This window comes from Lonchura striata, chromosome 16, assembly GCF_046129695.1.
Source record: "Lonchura striata isolate bLonStr1 chromosome 16, bLonStr1.mat, whole genome shotgun sequence".
In the NCBI taxonomy this organism is placed as follows: Eukaryota; Metazoa; Chordata; class Aves; order Passeriformes; family Estrildidae; genus Lonchura; species Lonchura striata.
In genome coordinates this window covers 16,448,325-16,467,079 of record NC_134618.1, presented here as the reverse complement: position 1 = coordinate 16,467,079, position 18,755 = coordinate 16,448,325, and the positions used below count along the sequence as shown (strand labels likewise).

Genomic DNA, 18,755 nt, shown 5'->3' with positions numbered 1-18,755 from the left:
TCCAGCCCCTCCACATCTCTCTTGTCATGAGGGGAAAATTAAAAAGTGGGAGAAAATGTGGGAAAAAAAATGAAAAGTGAAGGAAGTTCCCAGGAGTGTCCAGCCCCAATTCCAGAGGGTTTTCCTGGAGTTCAGGCACCAAGCACAGAATCCACCAGCAGGAAGGGGCTGGCTGAGGGTGAAGGGCTGGAAATTTTCCTTAAATTTTCCATAAAATTTCCAGAGTGGGTTTCGGGTCACTGCTCTGGGAGAAAGGGAAGAGATTAGAAATGATTAATTAGAAATGAGAGTGATTAATTAGAAATGGGAGCAATTAGAGGATGAGGAAGGTCCCTGGGACCCCCTTGGTGTTGGGGGGACATCCCCACTCCAGACTTGAGGGAAACCCCATAAACTCACAATTTTCCAGGTGAAATTCCACCATTGTTCCAGTTGAAACGTCACCATTTTTCCATGTGAAATTTCCCCATTTTTCCACGTGAAATTTCCCCATTTTCCCAGGTGAATTTGCTGGGAGAGGACACAAAGCACCTCCCCAGATCTGTTCCCATTCCCTCTTTGGGGTTCTGGGATTGGGATCTGCAGGAGGCTCAGCCTGGCCCAGTCCAACCCCAAGGCAAAAATTCCAACCTCAAAAAGAAACCCCAAACCAAAAACCCGACACTCAAAGGAAAACCTCAACTCCACAAAAACCCCAAATGCCCCCAAAATCTCTCAGCTTCCTAAAAACCCCTAAACCCCCCCAAAACCCTCTCAACTCCAAAAACAATCCCACCCCCAATGCCCTCTCAACATCTGAAACAACTCAACCCAAAATCCCTCAACTTCCTAAAAAAACCACCTTCTGTTTTTTCCTAAACCCTTCCCAAAACCCTCAGCTTCCTAAAAAAATCAACCTCCCCAAAAAAAACTCCAAAAACCCAATCCCCCAACAAAATAAACCTAAAGCAAAAAAACCCAAAGAGGCAAAAAAACCATCAAAGCCAAAAAACCCAAACCCTCCCCAAAAAACAGGACCAAAATACCCAATAAAAAACCCCCAATATAAAAAACCCCAAAGAAACCAAAGCAAAAAAAAAAAAAACCAACAAAAAAAAAAAAACCCAAGCCCAAAACAAAATCCAACCCCAAAAATCCCACCCCAAACAAAGTGAACAATAAAAAAAAAACCACTCAAAATATCAATGTAACAACGGAACTTGGGCAGTTTTATTGAACAAGGTGTCAAATTTCCATCCAGATGCGTTTTTTGTCGGAAATTTGGGATTTTTTGGAGGAATTTGGGGCTGCAGAAGCTCCCAAAGCCCTGGAAATGTGCAAAGTGCCCTTGGGCACACGCTGAGGTTTGTTTTCCTGCCTGCCCAAGCAGGGCACGGAGGGATCCCAAAGGGGCAGAGCTCTTTCAGCTGCCCAGGGCAGAGTGAACTCCAAATTCCCCCCAAAATTAGGATTTGGTTTATAAACCTGCACCAATCTAAACCTTCTTTTCAGCAGAAAATAAAAGCCCAGCCTGAAAGCTGGATTATTTCCAAATAAAATCAGCTCTCCGCTGCCCCACACTGGGGTTGTCTGAAAAAAAATAAAGCTCAGTTTTATCCGCCAGCCTTTTGGTTTAGAATGAAACCCAAAAATCAGAGCTGTGCAAACTGCACTTGATCCCAAACTGCTGCAGAGGGAGTTTTCAGCTCCCTGTTTGCCTGGTTTAAGTTTTTCCCCTCTCAGCATTTGCCTCTTGCAAGGTTTGTGTCCCAACAGGAGGAAGAATTCTCTGCTGCTTCCTGCTCCATCCCTGCTTTTCTCAGCTTCTGAAAACAACTCCAAGCTGCTGCCTCTTCCAACAACTCCTGAATATGTGGAACTGCAAGAAACTCCCCAAATGTTCTGTTCCAGAGCCAGTCCCAGTTTTTAGCTGACTCTTCCTGGAGGTGACAACCAAAGCAAACCCAAAGAACTCTCCAGGAAGAGACTGCTTGGGTGAAAAACCAACGGAGAAAATATTCCTGAGGATTTGGTCCCAATCAGAGCTTCTCAAAAGCACTGACGAACTTGGAAACTTCCTGGTGAACTGTGGTGCCAAAGGGGAGCTGCCCCAACCCCTGGGAAGAGACAAAACACAATTAATCCCCTCCAGGAATGTTTTTTTAATCACAAAACAATTTCAGTATTTAATTGGTAAGGGGTGTCATTGATCTGCATTGCTGATAAATCCTACAAATATTGGGATACTCACTGACTCGTGGAAAAAGGTGCAGAGCTGCTTTACCCAGGGGCATCTGAAACAGAGAGAAATTCCCACTCGTTCCCTCCCAGCTGCAGCCACTCCTGGCTTTGCATGACCCGAACCCCCACAAAAATCCAACGCTCAGCTCCAAGCCAAGGTGACTCCAGATTTATGGGAGAATGACTGGGGGAACCCCAGGATTTCAGGTGGCCATAGGGCAGTCCCAGTGGGAGAATTCCAGGATTTGTTTCAAGGGGCCCTGGAGCAGTTCTAGAAGGACAATCCCAGGATTTATTTCAGAGGGCTCTGGGGCAATCCCACTGGGACAATCCCAGGATTTATTTCAGGGGGCTTTGGGGCAATCCCACTGGGACAATCCCAGGATTTATTTCAGGGGGCTTTGGGGCAATCCCACTGGGACAATCCCAGGATTTATTTCAGAGGGCTCTGGGGCAATCCCACTGGGACAATCCCAGGATTTATTTCAGGGGGCTTTGGGCAGTCCCAATGGGACAATCCCAAGATTTCAGGGGGCCCTGGGCATTCCCAGTGGGACAATCCCAAGATTTCAGGGGGGCTCTGGGCAGTCCCAGAAGGACAATGCCAGGATTTATTTCAGGTAGCTCTGGGGGCAGCCCCAGTGGGACAATGCCAGGATTTCAGGGCAGCCCCAGTGGGACAATCCCAGGATTTCAGGGCAGCCCCAGTGGGACAATGCCAGGATTTCAGGGCAGTCCCAGTGGGACAATCTCAGGGTCCCAGGGCAGTCCCAGTGGGACAATCCCAGGGTCTCAGGGCAGTCCCAGTGGGACAATCCCAGGGTCCCAGGGCAGGATTTCAGGGCAGTCCCAGTGGGACAATGCCAGGATTTCAGGGCAGTCCCAGTGGGACAATCCCAGGATTTCAGGGCAGTCCCAGTGGGACAATCCCAGGATTTATTTCAGGCTCTGGGGCAGTCCCAGTGGGACAATCCCAGGGTCTCAGGGCAGTCCCCAGCCACTCACAGGTGCAGGTTCTCTATGACCACGTTGAGGCTGAAGAGCCCCACGGATTGCATCCTCTTGTGTCTGCAGGTCAGGAACAGGCACAGGAACTCCCCCACGTACTGGGGGCCAGAGTTCTGCCACCTGCACAACAAAACCACGGGAACTGAGGCACTGCAAGCTCACTCTGGCAGCTGGGAGGAGGAGCCAGTTCCCACATCCCACGGAATCTCAGCCAAAGCCAAGCCACGAGATTCTCCCAGCACTGCTGGAAGCCAAGGGGGCTCTCCCAGGGATAAGGGGAGCAGGGGCTCCCCCTTTTCCAGCAGATCACTGCTCCCCAGAACCACTCCAGCTGAGCATTCAGGTGGCCCTGGGACAGTCCCAATGGGACAATCCCAGGATTTATTTCAGGGGCCCTGGAGCAGTCCCAGTAGAACAATCCCAGGATTTCAGGTGACTCTGGAGCAGCCCAGTAGGACAATCCCAGGATTTATTTCAGGTGGGTCTGGGGCAGCCCCAGTGGAACAATCCCAGGATTTATTCCAGGGGCCCTGGGGCAGTCAGGTTATCCCTCTGCTGCATTCCCATGGCCAGGCAGGCTCTGGGAGCACTCACACTCTCAGCATGGTGCCTTCCTCCCTGCTCAGGTCCCTCAAAAGCAGGTTGGCAGTGCCACACAGGATGTGCTCCTCGCAGGAAAGCTGCTCCAGCAACAGCCTCAGAGCCCAGAAGTTTTTCTAAGAGCAGACAAAATATAATTTAACCCCAGTGCAAATCATTCCTTAAAATAATAGTTAAAAAAAAAATCTAAACAAAGTCAAATTAAACATGGTTAAAACTTCCAGGATGGTGTTTTCATCATCACAGAGATTTTAAACATTATTTGTTTTCTTATTTGAGAAGAGGAATCAGTTTCTAGGACTCACCCCAAAAGCCAGGACTATCTCCAAGAAGGAAGTCAAGTGGGGAAGGTCACAACAAAGCATCTGCTGCACTGCTTGCACTGCCAGGATGAGAGAAGCCTCGTGGTGCAGCTACACAAGAGAGCAACAAGGAAAAAAATGGATTTAACAGCTGCTTTCCCTTTATTTATCCACTCAAACCAGCACTGAGTTATTCCAGTTCAGCCAGAGAGCTTGGAGGGCACACAGCAAATCCACAAGAACCTTATCCAGAGTTAAAAAACAGGGGTTTTATTTCTGGTGCTCTCAAAGTGCTCACATAAAAATGAAATATCACACAGGAGCAGAAATAGAGAATTAAAGGGGAAAAAATCCAGCTCAGGAGTCACATCTTTGGAGAATAAACTAAGAGTTTAGACTGCTGATCTTAAGCTGATCACCCCCAGAAAAATTCTTCCAGGCCTCTCTTGAAAGCTTTTAATAACCCAAGATTTTTCACTGCTGGGGATAAATTCCTTGGTTGTCATCACTCACCTGACCAGAAAAAACAGCAGATGGCAAAGACACATTAACTCCAGACTTGAGATCCTCCAGAAAGTTGCCACTGGCTGCCAGCACGTTCTGCAAGGGGACAGTGAGGGACAAGGATGGCAGATCCTCCTCCAACCAGCCCCAAACCTGCCAGCAATGGGGTTCCAGGTGCTTTTCAGTGACTCCTTCAGCATTTCTGCAGAGGATGGTGCCTGTTCCACATCACACTCAAGGGAAGTTGAGGCTCTGCAGCACCAACCAAACCCTAGGAAAAACTCTTTTTTGTAGGGCTGAGATGGAAAAATCCCCTTGTGCCAAGCCCTGCCATGGCAGAGACACCTCCCATGGTCCCAGATGCTCCAAGCCCTGTCCCAGCTGGCCTGGGGCACTGCCAGGGATCCAGGGGCAGCCACAGCTTCTGCAGGAATCTGTGCCAGGGCCTGCCACCCTCCCAGCCAGGAATTCCTGCCCAATCTCCCACCTGACTGTGCCCCTGGCAGTGGGAGGCCATTCCCCTGCCCAGGCCCTTTCTGATCTGATCTGATCTGATCCATCTCACCACGAACAGATCCAGAACCAGTGCCAGGCCTGAGCTGGGAGCAGGAGGAGCCCATTTCCAGCTGCCTTTAACCCTCCTGAGCCCCCACATGCTGCAGAGCCACCCCTGGCACAGGAGCACTGGATGAGGCACTGCAGGTTCACTCTGGCAGCTGGGAGAAGGAGCCAATTCCCACATCCAGTGGAATCTTGTCCAAACCCAAGCCAGGAGACCCTCCCAGCACTGTTTGGTACCTCTTGGAAGCCAAGGGGGGGCTCTCCCAGGGCTAAGGGAAGCAGGTGCCCCCTCTTTTCCAGCAAATCGCTGCTCCCCAAAATCATGATGAAGGAACTCCAACATTTGGCCTAAAAAACAACAGAACATTTGTGTTACAAAGTGAAATTTGTGCAGAGGGGTGAATTATTCAGAGAAAAAAGGGGTCAGGGTAAATCCTTGCCCTCTCAAGGAGTGGGAACAGGAGAGAAGAGGGAATTTTGGCCTCACTCACGTTCCTGTAGAGTGCCTTGCTGCTGTAGAGCAGTTTGAGTGCCTGCTTAATTAGCACAGTGTTCCTCAGGGGAGAGCCTGCAGGGATGGAAATGAAAAGAATCAAAGCCAGATCCTACACACCCCAAATAACTCCACAGCAGGAACACAAGCAGGATATTCACTTGGTCACAGCCTTGTTTCTGCAGAGCCAGACAGTGTTTGCAGCTGTTTTACACAGGTTTGGTGGTGGAGTAGATAAATACCAGCTCCAAACCACAGTTCTGGAAAGCTGCAAAGTCTGGACACAATCCAGAGTGAGCCAGGTGATCCCAGAGAAGTGTTTGGTGTGGACATCACACCACACTGAGGGATCTCACACTTCCAAGAATTCTGCCAGCAGGGAAGAACTCCCAAATAAACCTTTTGTGGCAGAAGACACCCTGAGAAGTGACAAAGCCCAGGAGAGATGAAGACAATTATCAGAGGCTGAGCTCATGATTCTGATGATGAAAGTTGCCCATCAGGAGGTTTTCTCCTCAAGGTCATGGCTGAGACATAAAGCCAAGTCCCCCACTGACAGAGGCAATGCTGGGAGGCAGTGAAGACCTTTGGATTTTTTTTTTCATAGTTTCTCTTGCTTTGCTTTCAGCAGAAGCTCACAGCTGGCAAAATGAGTGTTTTAAGCAAAGTGAAGTGAATAAATCCATGCTCCAGTACAAAGTCACCCTTCCTGCCTGCTGTTTTCATGGTTTGGGTTGGAAAGAACCTCAAATCCCATCCAGTTCCAACCCAACAGCTCCCACTATCCCAGGCTGTCCCAAGCCCTGTCCAACCTGGCCTGGGACACTTCCAGGGATGCAGAGGACTCCCCACCCTCCCCCAGTCCCCAGCTGGGCTCAGGGTTTCACTCCTTTGGCTGCCAGCGAAGAGCTGGAATGAAATTCCCAGTGAAGGAAGGAAGAAATGACACTTGCCAGCCGTGACCCAGGGCCCTGCCTCCTGCAAGTCATTCCCAGAGGGAACACAGCCTGTCCTGAAGATCCTGAGGTAGACCTTGAACTGGCAGGGAGTGATCCTGCAGGCAGAGCAGCAGGCCAGGCTGTTCACAGGGAACAGCAGGGAGTGGGCAGCATCCAGGAAATTCCCAGTTTTGCACAGGTAGAATGGGATCAGGTCCCGAAGGTCTCGGAGCCTGGGAAGAGGAAATGAAGGTTTGGGTTTCATTAGGATGAGGTTTTTATAGGATTTGTGGAGAGGTCTGATTGTGCTTGACCATTACAGAGGGGAGAAAAGAGAGGGGAAAAGGAAAGGGAGGAAAAAGAAGGGGAAAAGGAAAGGGGGGAAAAAGAGTGGAAAAGGGGAAAAAAGAGAGTGGAAAAGGGGAAAAAAGAGAGTGGAAAAGGGGAAAAAAGAGAGTGGAAAAGGGGAAAAAAGAGAGTGGAAAAGGGGAAAAAAGAGAGTGGAAAAGGGGAAAAAAGAGAGTGGAAAAGGGGAAAAAAGAGAGTGGAAAAGGGGAAAAAAGAGAGTGGAAAAGGGGAAAAAAGAGAGTGGAAAAGGGGAAAAAAGAGAGTGGAAAAGGGGAAAAAAGAGAGTGGAAAAGGGGAAAAAAGAGAGTGGAAAAGGGGAAAAAAGAGAGTGGAAAAGGGGAAAAAAGAGAGTGGAAAAGGGGAGAAAAGAGAGTGGAAAAGAGGAAAAAATAGAGTGGAAAAAGGGAAAAAAGAGAGTGGAAAAGGGAGAAAAAAAGAGTGGAAAAGGGGAAAAAAGAGAGAAAAGCCATTTACCTTTGGTTTTCATTGCACTTCACAGCTCTCAGGTACCGAACAACTTCCTTATACCTGGGGAGAAAAACAGAAGGTGAGAAGGAAGGGGAAGGAAATGCAAAACTGTGCCCAGGGCAAACATTTCCTACAATGAAAGAAGCAAAGCAGGAGAGCTTCCCACACAAGAGACATTGCACAGCAGGACAGAAATACAGAAATGCAGCTGGAAATAAACTCCTAGAGGTTATTCCCAGATTATCTCAGCTCTGGCAAAAGAAAACCAGAGGTTGCCTTGCAGCTGAATTCTTTAAGTGGACTGGATTCTTTGGAATATTGGATTTTCTGGAGCACAACCCTCTGAAGACCCAGAACATCTTCTTGCCAGCCTTTGACGAAGAGGAATTGCTTGGAAAATCAACATTATGGAGAGACAGAAATGAGCCACTCCAGCGACCTTTTTTTGGTCCTGAGGCATTCAAAGGGCTTTGTTGAGAAGAAAAACAAAAATAGAAAAAAAGTTTGTTTTGTGTTTCCCCATTACACCAAAGTAAAGAGCTTTGGAGCAGTCAAAATGTAAGAATTGAGTTGTCAAAGTGAAAAAAGTCAAACCAATCTCACTTTTTTTTCTCCAGGAGTTTCTCCACTCGAGCCTCCACAACAGGGAGTGCTTCCCACAGGTACGTTTTCCTCCCTTTCTGTCTCCTCTGCCCAGTGATGTTCTGGCCTTTTAAAACTGTGGTCAGTGACGTGTGGTCCCAGGGCAAAACATTCAAGCTGGAAGGATAAAAACAAAGTAATTTTTAAGTGTGTTTTGTTGCACACTCATTAGCTCCTTTAAGGATTGCGAAGTTTGATTAATAAAATATTTTTGGGTTTAGAGCTCAGTTCTGGGGGAAAGAAAATAAATTCAGGGAGAACAGCTCAGTCATGGCATCCAACAACAAACAGGGAAAGCAGCAAATCCTGAAATATTCCTCTAAAATGCTCCCACTTTTATTATTATCAGGGAAAGAACATCCCTCTTTTATTATTATCAGGCCCAAGAACTCACCTGTTTGAGAAGGCATAGCAGTGGCAGGGAAGGGAGATGGACTGGAAAAACTCAACAAACTTTTCATACAGAATTTTTGGGAAGTCACACAACACCAGCATCCTCTGAAGTCGGGTTGTGATCCTGTGATTTGAAAGGAAAAATAATTCAAAAAGGGTATTTTAAAATGAGGTGAGTTACTAGCAAGTTGTCTTTTTTAATCATATGGGAAACTGCACAAGTTTGGAGGGTTTTTTTTTTTTTTTTTTTGTTTGGATCTGTATTTGAATTTCTGGTTGAAGTTTTGTAGTGAATATTGAAATTATTATTGTGCTGTTATTTTTAAACCAAGGTTCTGTGGTTTTAAAGATCTCCAAGGAATGTGTACAACAAACACTTCAAACTGTGCTGGGCCTGAGCTCTGCACCTTCCCTGCTACTGGAACCATTTTTGTATTAATTGATAACTGGAGATAAAAAAGAAGAGTTTACTCTTTAAAATTTTAGCAGGGAGGTAAAGAAAAACTCTTCCCCTTTTTGTTCCAAGTAAGAAAATAAAAAAATCAAAAATAGCAATTTAAAATGAGAACTGCTGAAGCATTTAGGTTGTACCTGTCATTGGTTCCAGAGAAGGTGTGAATATAGAATATAGAACTGGGTTGGAAAGAATTGAATTCTTCACTCATCAACCTTCTGCGCCAGGTGAATTTGGGGGGAAAGGTGAAGGATAGAGCTAAAATGGGAAGTGAACTAAGCCAAGGGACTGGGTGTCCTCATTCTCCAGCCTCTGGGGAGCTTCTCCATTCCCCAGCCCAGGGGAATCCTGCCAGGCTGTGCTGTGACCCCTCCCAGCCACTGTTTACTCCTTGGTGTAACACCACAGCCTGCTCTGGCCTCCCATGTGCCTCTGAACAGAGCATTCCTCACCTGAAATGCATTTTAAAGCCAAGCAGAAGGTCTGCAGCCAGCAAGGAAACCAGTCTTACCTCTGGAACAGAAATGGGACAGCAATCCTCAGGGAAGCAGTGTGGCCAAGGTTCTGACAGCTCCTAAGCCTGGAAAAAACCAGCACTAATTAATGCCTGGCTCCCCTTCCTGCCTTTTCTCCTTGCCCGTACTCAACTGTTGAATAAAACACTTCTGAAGGAAAAATCTTGGAAGTTGGCATGCTGAAAAAAATCCCTGCAAAGACTGAAATAAGTGCTGAAGTGCAAAATTCCCAGGTAACAAAGGCAGCCTGCTCCTTTGCAAACCTGGATCATTCCTCAGCAGGAACTGCAGGGGAGCTGCTGTTTCAAACCAATCCAGACATCATTTCCTTCTCCTTCACCAAAACCCCTGAATTTAAACCCCAACACGTTCAGGTTTCACAAAGCTCCTCGTGCTGTTGAGAAGTGTTTTGCTGAGTTGCTAAGTGTAACTTCGAAGTTCTAAGTTAGGTTAAACGCTGTTAAAAGTGTCATTCCCCTTACATCGTTAAGGTTCAGTTTTAAGCTAAGCTTAAGTTAGGTGTAAGTGTTGCTTCTTGGTTGAATTGTTAAGCTTAAGGTACAATTTAAAGTACTGTTAAGTGGGAGTGCTGTTAAGCTTTTAAGGCCGAGCTCCTTTTTATCTTTGCTGTTCCCTTTGTCCCACAGTGCCCTCGGAGGTTCTCGGTTCGTTTCCTTTTCTGAATGCCTGGATTATTTTCGGTTTTGTTCTTGCTTGTTTTCCTTTGTTGTGCCTAAGCTCTCCTGTAAGCAGTGGAGCAAATCTTGCCAACCAACTTTGTTGTTTAATTTTAAATCTGGCTTTCCCTTAGCAGGGATTTTTCAAGTCATCTCAAACTCTCATTCCCTGCTTAACTTTTCCCTCTCACATCCAACCTTTTCTTTTCCCCCAAATCCCACTTCTCCCTCTGTGTGTTCATCTTGCTCTTTGCTGTGCTGCAGCCCAGGCAGGGATTTTTACTCTTTCCTCACCCCTAATAAACAAATCCCCGGGATTCTCTCAGGAACTCCCCTCCCCTGGAGGCAAGAAGGAAGATCCCCTCTCTCTGGGGGCCAGGTACTTACAGAGCAGGGTCTTTGTGCAGGGCAAGCTGTTTAGCTGCTCCCAGCAGCATGACAGCAGCAGCTTTGGGGCTTTCTTGTTCTGCCTGATTTAAAAATCTTGTTACCAGCTCGAAAACATCAGAATACCTGAGAAAGTCAAGTGGCCTGTAAGATCAAGGGTCTGCAACAACGGACCTCCTAAACAAGTGGTAATTGTGGCCATCCCACAGCTTGAGAGCAATTAAGATCCTTCAGAGGATCTCCAGCACGCTCAGGAGGTGCTGGCACAACCAGCACTGTGGGTATTTTGAAGGTTTGATATACCAGTGTAAAGGTGAAACTCATTCTAAGAAAGAAATTAGTGAAAAATCACAGAATCCCTGAATGGTTTGGGTTGGAAGGAACCTTAAATCCCAACCCCAACGCCTCCCACTGTGCCAGGCTGCTCCCAGCCCTGTCCAGCCTGGCTTTGGGCATTCCCAGGGATCCAGGAGCAGCCTCAGCTGCTCTGGGAATCTCCTCAGGGCTCCCCTCCCTCCCAGGGAAGGATTCCTTCCCAATATCCCACCTAAAGCCACCCCAAAGCCCAGGCTTCAGGCTCCCACTTTCCCACGTTATAATAACCAGAGATCATCAGGTGTCCTGCACAACTTGGGAGATTTAAAGACACATTTAAGAGGGATTTTAAACTACAGCCAAATGCAATTTATCTTGCTGACCATGTACACTTTCTCCACTCTATTTTTGCTGTCCCACGTGCCACAATTTTGATTATAACTCATAAAATAAATCAAAGTTGCCCTGACAAACCCAAATCTGTTGTCACTTACTTGTACACCACCTCAAAGTTCTGTGAGCTGCAGACATTGCACTGCCCTGGAGGCAATTTTGGCTTGCAGCAGCATTCATGACCTGGGGGACACATCCTTTCTCCTCTCAGGTATGTGTTATAGGCTACAGAAAGTTCCCTGATGAATTTTTCTAGGAGATCTCCTGAGAGACAAGACAAAAAAAAAAAAAAATTGCACAAAGAATTTTGCATGATTTTTTTCTAAAATCAAAAGAGTAAGTTCCCCATGTGAAATTATTTAGGAAAAAAAAAAAGTTGCCTATGTGAAATTATTTAGGAAATTGTTTGCATCTAGTTTTATTGATCAGGAAAACTATGTTGCTGAAAGAGGGAAAATTTAGGTGGGATATTGGGAAGGAATTGTTCCCTGGGAGGGTGGGGAGGCACAGGGTGCCCAGAGAAGCTGTGGCTGCCCTGGCAGTGCCCAAGGCCAGGCTGGAAGGGCTTGGAGCACACAGTGGGAGGTGTCCCTGCCCAAGGAAAGGGCTGGAATGAGATGGTTTTCCAGCTCCATTCCACCCCAAACCATTCTATGCTCCTCCCAGATGGAGAAAAGCAGAATCTGCACCTGCAAACCCATCCCTGGTCCAAGCATGGAAAAAGAAAGCAGGCACAGCAATTTACTCCTTAAAAACTCCCCAAGGATTGGAGTGGAGCAGCCAAGCTGTTCCCCAGACAGGACCTGAGCAGCCCCAGGTCCTTGCAGGGACAGAACACCCAGGACAGGCCTGAGCAGCCCCAGGTCCTTGCAGGGACAGAACACCCAGGACAGGCCTGAGCAGCCCCAGGTCCTTGCAGGGACAGAACACCCAGGTAGGACCTGAGCAGCCCCAGGTCCTTGCAGGGACAGAACACCCAGGACAGGCCTGAGCAGCCCCAGGTCCTTGCAGGGACAGAACACCCAGGTAGGACCTGAGCAGCCCCAGGTCCTTGCAGGGACAGAACACCCAGGACAGGCCTGAGCAGCCCCAGGTCCTTGCAGGGACAGAACACCCAGGACAGGGCCTGAGCAGCCCCAGGTCCTTGCAGGGACAGAACACCCAGGACAGGGCCTGAGCAGCCCCAGGTCCTTGCAGGGACAGAACACCCAGGACAGGGCCTGAGCAGCCCCAGGTCCTTGCAGGGACAGAACACCCAGGACAGGCCTGAGCAGCCCCAGGTCCTTGCAGGGACAGAACACCCAGGACAGGCCTGAGCAGCCCCAGGTCCTTGCAGGGACAGAACACCCAGGACAGGCCTGAGCAGCCCCAGGTCCTTGCAGGGACAGAACACCCAGGACAGGACCTGAGCAGCCCCAGGTCCTTGCAGGGACAGAACACCCAGGTAGGACCTGAGCAGCCCCAGGTCCTTGCAGGGACAGAACACCCAGGACAGGCCTGAGCAGCCCCAGGTCCTTGCAGGGACAGAACACCCAGGTAGGACCTGAGCAGCCCCAGGTCCTTGCAGGGACAGAACACCCACCCCCGTGTCGCAGCTCTGTGTCCAGCTCCAGCAGCTCCAGGTTGAAGGTGGCCAGGATCCCAGCCAGGGCAAAGTTCCTCTGTGCCTTCCAGAAGTTGCTTTTGTTGTGGGCATTGCAGTGGCACAGGGAAGGGGCTGTCCAGAGCTGGCACTGTGTCAGAAAATACAAAAATAAAAAAAGGAGAGGTTGCTGGATTTTCGTGTTTCCCCTCAGCACTGAGTGAGGGGTTTTAATTCCTTTTATCCTCCTTGCACCTGAGTAAATATTTTGACAGGTAACAGTTTGATATCATGGCAACCATTTCAAAAAAGCCCCTTATTCATGACCTGTTATTGCTGAGCCCTTCAGAGACCCTCAGGGCTGGCACCCTCCCCACTGGCAGCTGGGAACAGACCCTGTCTTTGCATGTTCACCCCAACTGTGCCCACAGCTCAGTCTTCTGAAATCCACAAAAGGTCCAAGCAAAGAAACCACCCCCACCCTCCACTCCTAACTCCAGTGGGGACAGTCTAGGAAGCTGACATTTCTCTAATTCATTAAAAAAATGTCTGATTTAGGAATCTGATTTTATGAAATGCACTGTGTGCCCAAAGCAAACAGGACATATAAATAAACATTTACTCCAACAACTGCCTGGACTAGAAATAAACCCCAACACTTGAAGTAGTTATGAGGAACTGTTAATCAAATTTTCTGTATTATTCTCTTAGAGCCCCTAACTCTTTCCTGGGAGGGTAGAATTGCTGACTCCTCATCTATCCTATTTCTTTGCCAGCTTTAATACAGGTGCCTTGTTATTGTGCACTGCTTTATGGAACCTGCTTTGTTTTATCCTGTGTAATAAATAACTTTCTCTGCTCCCTCCTGTCTATTTAATAAATAACCCAGTTGATGTTAGACCTGACCTTAAGGACTCCTGAGCCAGAGTGATTTAGGCACAGTCACCTGAGCAGAGCTGCTGCCAAAAATCTGAGCAGGGCTTGGCTAAAGCTGTCATTTGATGCAGTTTTGTCTCCTGCAAGCTGTGCCCTGCCCTTACCTCAGCAGCCAGTTTGTCACAGATGTAGCAGTAGCACTGGTCACAAATATCTGCATTTTTCCCAAGGGGGAAGCAAGTATCACTCTCGCTCCTCCTGCAAGGTTGAAAAGCAGAAGGTTAAGGAGGAAAATCACAGCCTCACCCAGCTCTGCTGCTCTCACCAAGGGAAATGTGGGAAATGGGAGCCCAGAGGGGACTGGCCAGCCCTGCACATACTCAAAGGGGTGCGTGCTGCAGTCGTGCCTGGCGTGGGGCATCACATTGGCTTGTTTACAGTAGGTGACCACTAAATCCCCTTCCTCATCCACCAGCTCTTCTGATTTCTTCTCTTCCAGGGGAGACTTCTCTGCAGGAAAGAGAACACGAGGTGTAAATCACTGCAAAGGTAGCTACAAAGTGCTTAGAAATTACTGAGATTTACTTTTTGAACACTTTAAAGCGGATTTTTTTTAGGGTCTGACACAATGGCACATGAAATTTCCATGAACTATCAAACCAAATCAAAAAAGACCCAGCTGACACTGAAAAGGCCCAGTCTGAGCTCAATTTGAAGTATTTGAAAACTACGCAGCAGCATCCTTTGGAGTAGTGCCATCAAAGATATCCCCACAAATTGGGGATTTCCTCCTGGTTTTATTCACTTGTGCAGCACAAGGGCAGATTTCAAGCATAACAGAGAATTAATTCAGTTTATTCCCCAAATCTTTCAGGGGAACTCCAGCAGCAGCACGGGAACAGCTCTTACCCTGTGGCTCTACAAACAGGACAGAACTCCCTTGGGTGCTCTCCCCTTCATCATCATCATCATCATCACTGATCAGGATTATGCTCTCCTCCTCCTTTTCTGATGGCCACATGGCCACCAACTTCCAAACTGGAACCACCTGGCAGCCACCTGGGTAACACTGACTGTCCATTTGTACTTTTAAGGTGTTTTCTTCAACAAGGAAAGAAAAAGACTCCTCTGAGACCCAAATTCTTCTCTGCTGGGTAAATTTACACTAGAGACAGAGACGCTTCATCCTCAGTGCACTCAGCACCTCAAAACCCACTGGGGCTTCCATCCAGAGCTCAGAGAACCCTGAAAATAAGGAGAGGAAAAAAGAAGAAAAAACTTTAAAAGATGAGATGAGCTGTTCTTCTGGTGGGTTTGGTGGGACTGGCTGTGGAATGAGGACAAGGGGAATGAGTTCCCACTGACAGGGAAAGGTTAGAGGGGATTTTTGGGACAAATCCTTTCCTTGGAAGGTTCCCAGAGAAGCTGTGGCTGCTCCTGGTTCCCTGGAAGTGTCCAAGGCCAGGCTGGATGTGCCTTGGAGCATCCTGATCTAGTGGAAGGTGTCCCTGCCCATGGCAAATGGTGGGACTGGATTGCTGGAAATGATGCAACATTAAATTTGGGACCAATGGGCAGGAATGGCTTTGGGTTTTGCATGTATAAATCTGCAAGATATCTAGTAAAAAGCCAGCTGTACATGGAGTATTTTCTGTGGCACATCCTGGCCACACGGATTAAAGTAAAGCCTGACTCTCTAGCACTGTGTAGTGCTGGAAGGGTTTTTTATCCTTCCCAAATTTTGCTGACAGCTTTAAAGCTCCTCCCATCCCAAACCATTCCAGAATTCCATGACAACAGCTCCTGTTAACAACAACTCAGCTGTCCCTTAAACCTGCCACACCAGAAACACCCAGCACAACAACAACAACCCTACTCCCTCTCCCTTTCCCCAAACTCCAACATCCCCCTTCCCAAACTTCAATATCCCATTCCCAAACTCCAACATCCCATTCCCTAAACCCCAACATCCCATTCCCAAACTCCAACATCCCATTCCCTAAACCCCAACATCCCATTCCCTAAACCCCAACATCCCATTCCCAAACTCCAACATTCCCTTTCCTAGACTTGAACATCCCCCTTCCCAAACTCCAACATCCCCCTTCCCAAATTTCAATATCCCCTTCCTAAACTCCAACATCCCATTCCCAAACTTCAATATCCCCTTCCTAAACTCCAACATCCCATTCCCAAACTCCAATATCCCATTCCCAAACTTCAATATCCCTCTTCCCAAACTCCAACATCCCCCTGTCCCAAACTCCAGCATCCCCCTTCCTAAACTCCAATATCCCCCTTCCCAACCTCCAACATCCCCATCCCATCCCATCCCATCCCATCCCTGTCCCAAACTCCAACATCCCCATCCCACCCCACTCCCAAACTCCAATATCCCATTCCCAAACTCCAGCATCCCCATTCCCAAACTCCAGCACCCCATTCCCAAACTCCAGCATCCCCATTCCCAAACTCCAGCATCCCCATTCCCAAACTCCAGCATCCCCATTCCCAAACTCCAGCAATCCCCATTCCCAAACTCCAGCAATCCCCATTCCCAAACTCCAGCAATCCCCATTCCCAAACTCCAGCATCCCCATTCCCAAACTCCAATATCCCATTCCCAAACTCCAGCAATCCCCATTCCCAAACTCCAGCAATCCCCATTCCCAAACTCCAGCAATCCCCATTCCCAAACTCCAATATCCCATTCCCAAACTCCAGCATCCCCCTTCCCAAACTCCAGCACCCCCTTCCCAAACTCCAATATCCCATTCCCGAACTCCAGCATCCCCATTCCCAAACTCCAGCAATCCCCATTCCCAAACTCCAGCATCCCATTCCCAAACTCCAGCATCCCCCACCTCACCCCATCCCACACCAACAAGCGATGCTGCTGCACCACCTGGGAGCGCAACTCTCAGCACTGATTCCGGGGGAACTTTTCCTTAACAAGCATCACTTAAAGCAAATTTAGGAAGGATTTTAACAGAAGCAGAACCTGCCCATGGCAGGGACGGTGTTTAATGTCCTTTCCTTTAATGTCCTTTCCTTTAATGTCCTTTCCTTTAATGTCCTTCCCGGTCCCTCCCACAGCCCCAGCTCCATCCGCCTCCTCCCAACGCCCCTCAGGACCAACCTCCCGCTGCTCGCTCTGCCCTTCCAGCCGCGCCGCTCTCCCGGGGTATTCCCGGGATATTCCCGGGATATTCCCGGCGTATTCCCGGCGTATTCCCGGCGCTCCTTTTCCCGCTCCCGCCGCCCGCCACTCTTTGAAGGCACCGAGCCCTTCCGGGCCGGGCCGCGGCGTCACTTCCGCCCTCACCGCGACGCCGGAGGGCGCCGGGCGCCGCCATCTTTGATGAGGGCACGGCCCGGCTGGGGTCGCCCTGGATGTAATTGTGAAAAACGCCCGGCGCTGGGTTTTTAAAAGTTTTAAAAGTTTAATAATAATCAAATGGTTGTAAAAATAGTAATGTAATTAAAGTAATAAATGTTAGTGTTAGGACAATTACAAGACAAAGAATTACAGACATCCGGATGCTCTCGGACGCTAAGTGTGAAAAACGCCAGTCACTTGGTTTTAAAAAAATTTAAAAGTTTAATAATAATAAAATGGTTATAAAAATAGTAACACAATTAGAGTAATAAAGTTTAGAGTTAGGACAATTACAATACAATAAAAGACAAAGAATTACAGGACGTCTGGATGTTCTCGGACGCTAAGTGTGAAAAACGCCCATCTCTGGGTTTTCAAAAATTTTAAAAGTTTAATAATAATCAAATGGTCATAAAAATAGTAATGCAATTAGATTGATAGAGTTAGGATAGTTACAAGACAATAAAAGACAAATAATTACAGGACGTCCGGATGTTCTCGGACGCTAAGTGTGAAAAACGCCCATCTCTGGGTTTTCAAAAATTTTAAAAGTTTAATAATAATCAAATGGTCATAAAAATAGTAATGCAATTAGATTAATAGAGTTAGGATAGTTACAAGACAATAAAAAACAAAGAATTACGGATGTCCGGATGCTCTCGGATGCTAAGTGTGAAAAACGCCAATCACTTGGTTTTAAAAAATTTAAAAACTTTCATAATTATAAGATGGTTATAAAAATAGTAATACAATTAGAGTAATAAAGTTTAGAGTTAGGACAATTACAAGACAATAAAAGGCAAAGAATCCCGATACTCTCGGGCACTTACACCCTGACAAGCATGTTTTGTGAGCAAAGGAATAACCCTTAAAAACCATACACTGTTGCATATTCATACATACATCATGGTTATACATACATTCTATTTAAAATAAGAAACTCTGTCTGGAATATGTCAATTCCTTCTTTTAATCCCAACGGCCTCTTCGAGTCTGAGCAAGGCCTGAAGAAATTAATTTCTTCTGATAAGAAGCCATAAATTCCTCTCCTTTGGAAGATTTAGGTGGTCCTCAAAGCGAGTATCTCATTCCTAAAAAAAGAAAAAAGCTTACCCCCCACATACAGAGTCTTTATTTTTTTTTTAAACTACTAAAGTCTTCATTTTAAGTACAAAATCACAGCTAATCAATATAACATAATACATAAAGTAACTATGTGTAGAGCCATATAATATGAATTTTTCACATCAGCGAGGAAAAGCCACATCCAGCAGCTGAGGCTTCCCCCAGTAACGCTAGATGGTACCAGAGCTCCACACAGGCTCAGCCAGGACTCAAAAATAAAAGAAATAAAACAAAAAAACCCCAAAACCCACGGGAATTCTGAACCAGCTGCGATGTCCTGACCTGCTGCTGGCCCAGGGAATCCAGTTTTCGAAGGGGAAAAGCCGACGGGAGAATAAAATAAAGATATTTCCCCGTGTTCAGGGCTACAAGTGCGATGTGTTTGTGGTTAAAGTCGCTCAGCAGAGTGATGGGGTTACAGCACCTGGGAGAAAAAGTTTGAGGACAGATTCTGAGGGAATTTTTCACTAATAGGAATCAGTTAAAGAAAATCTAAGAAGGATTTTAACTGGAGCAGAACCTGCCCACGGCAGGGCATTGAAACTGGGTGGTCTTTAAAGTCCCTTCCAACCCAA

General features: G+C 47.3%; 1 protein-coding gene across 1 annotated transcript; it reads right to left on the bottom strand.

Annotated features, from left to right (window-relative positions):
* Positions 1-1,181: 1,181 nt before the first annotated feature.
* LOC110483338 (uncharacterized) lies at positions 1,182-16,963 on the bottom strand. The gene is made up of 20 exons (XM_077786906.1): positions 16,816-16,963; positions 14,586-14,921; positions 14,057-14,186; positions 13,841-13,934; positions 12,801-12,951; positions 11,320-11,482; positions 10,511-10,636; positions 9,443-9,511; positions 8,479-8,601; positions 8,046-8,201; positions 7,449-7,502; positions 6,642-6,859; positions 5,687-5,763; positions 5,433-5,543; positions 4,644-4,730; positions 4,134-4,241; positions 3,823-3,944; positions 3,226-3,348; positions 2,231-2,273; positions 1,182-2,096 (listed from the first exon to the last, which is right to left on the bottom strand). Exons 2-20 carry the CDS (start codon positions 14,755-14,757, stop codon positions 2,019-2,021), a joined length of 2,205 nt encoding a protein of 734 aa, XP_077643032.1. The 5' UTR covers positions 14,758-14,921; positions 16,816-16,963; the 3' UTR covers positions 1,182-2,018.
* Between the last annotated feature and the right edge of the window lie 1,792 nt (positions 16,964-18,755).

What these genes read in the sequence shown, in the direction of transcription:
- LOC110483338 (XM_077786906.1), bottom strand. Translation starts at nt 14,757, where the DNA reads ATGGACAGTCAGTGTTACCCAGGTGGCTGCCAGGTGGTTCCAGTTTGG. An exon ending in CTGCTGTTTTTTCTGGTCAG is followed by an intron (nt 4,242 to 4,643) that starts GTGAGTGATGAC and finishes TCTCTTGTGTAG; the next exon opens with CTGCACCACGAGGCTTCTCT. An exon ending in GAAGGCACCATGCTGAGAGT is followed by an intron (nt 3,349 to 3,822) that starts GTGAGTGCTCCC and finishes TTTGTTGTGCAG; the next exon opens with GTGGCAGAACTCTGGCCCCC.